The 1,819-nt window shown below is 49.1% G+C and overlaps 1 protein-coding gene across 1 annotated transcript; it reads left to right on the top strand.

Moving 5' to 3' along the window:
* The first annotated feature begins 683 nt into the window (after positions 1 to 683).
* LOC120990920 (histidine-rich glycoprotein-like) lies at positions 684 to 1,595 on the top strand. Its single transcript, XM_040419810.1, has one exon. The coding sequence runs from the start codon at positions 684 to 686 to the stop codon at positions 1,593 to 1,595; it is 912 nt and encodes a 303-aa protein (XP_040275744.1).
* The last annotated feature ends 224 nt before the right edge of the window (positions 1,596 to 1,819 follow it).

Below are 1,819 nucleotides of genomic sequence, written 5' to 3'. Positions count from 1 at the left end.
CCTGAATATGTCTATATGCAGAAGCAGTCTAGACCACAGTGCAGAAGTTTCCAGAAGCTGAGAGAGAGACAGAGGCAAAGTGCAGAGAAGCAAGAGGTACTCAAAATAACAGAGGAGGTACTTTATAAAGCTACAGCCAAGGATATAAAGCCAGAACTAGGTTATTGGGCCTTGGAGAAAATTCGCTATATTCCAGGATCAGACAGAAATAGAGTGCAAGCTCCTGTACTGCAAGTCCTGTGTTTAACACTCTGTAATCACCTTGCTCAAGCTGTATTGCCTGCATCAACCGTATTGCAAAATCGACTGTATGCTAAGGAACTGCGATTCCGTAAATGTCTCTATGAAACCTACTAAAGTTGGAGTTCTGTTTAACATCACGTGGTCCCTCATTTATTCCTGCTATCCGCAAACGGCGTGCCACCGTTTACTTGGCACTGGCATCACGAACAATTTCCATCATCACCTGCCTTTGCAGAGAGTCAGCCGTACCAGGTTAGTGTCTATTGCACTACATCACCCAGAACACTTCTAAACACAACTTGAGTACGCTGCACATCCACTACCAGCACTACATCCACTGCCAGCACTACATCCACTACCAGCACTACATCCACTACCAGCACTACATCCACTACCAGCACTACATCCACTGCCAGCACTACATCCACTACCAGCACTACATGCCCTACCAGCACTACATGCCCTACCAGCACTACATCCACTACCAGCACTACATGCCCTACCAGCACTACATGCCCTACCAGCACTACATCCCCTACCAGCACTACATCCACTACCAGTACTACATCCACTACCAGCACTACATCCACTACCAGCACTACATGCCCTACCAGCACTACATGCCCTACCAGCACTACATCCACTACCAGCACTACATCCACTACCAGCACTACATGCCCTACCAGCACTACATCCCCTACCAGCAATACATGCCCTACCAGCACTACATGCCCTACCAGCACTACATCCCCTACCAGCACTACATCCACTACCAGCACTACATGCCCTACCAGCACTACATGCCCTACCAGCACTACATCCCCTACCAGCACTACATGCCCTACCAGCACTACATCCACTGCCAGCACTACATCCACTGCCAGCACTACATCCACTGCCAGCCCTACATCCACTGCCAGCACTACATCCACTACCAGCACTACATCCACTACCAGCACTACATGCCCTACCAGCACTACATCCCCTACCAGCACTACATGCCCTACCAGCACTACATCCCCTACCAGCACTACATGCCCTACCAGCACTACATCCACTGCCAGCACTACATCCACTACCAGCACTACATCCACTACCAGCCCTACATCCACTACCAGCCCTACATCCACTACCAGCCCTACATCCCCTACCAGCACTACATCCCCTACCAGCACTACATCCACTACCAGCACTACATCCACTACCAGCACTACATGCCCTACCAGCACTACATCCCCTACCAGCACTACATCCACTACCAGCACTACATCCCCTACCAGCACTACATCTCCTACCAGCACTACATCCACTTCCAGCACTACATCCACTGCCAGCACCGCACAGACCCATAACTTTTTTATTTTTCTTTCTATGTGTAAGGACTTGATTTTTTGTGGGACGACGTGTAGTCATCATTGTTACTCTTTTGAGGTAAATAAGGCATTTTGATTGCCTTTTAGGGTGCACGCACACTCTGCTGAACTTGTTGCAGAGTTTTCTGCAGCTGAAAATCTTTTTCCGTTCACCTGATTCGGGCTTTCAGGTTCTTGTTGCCCCATTCAGATGAATGGAACTG

This window comes from Bufo bufo, chromosome 2, assembly GCF_905171765.1.
Source record: "Bufo bufo chromosome 2, aBufBuf1.1, whole genome shotgun sequence".
Taxonomy (NCBI): Eukaryota; Metazoa; Chordata; class Amphibia; order Anura; family Bufonidae; genus Bufo; species Bufo bufo.
The sequence above is the reverse complement of the archived record's forward strand: the minus strand, read 5'-3'. Positions and strand labels throughout refer to the sequence as shown.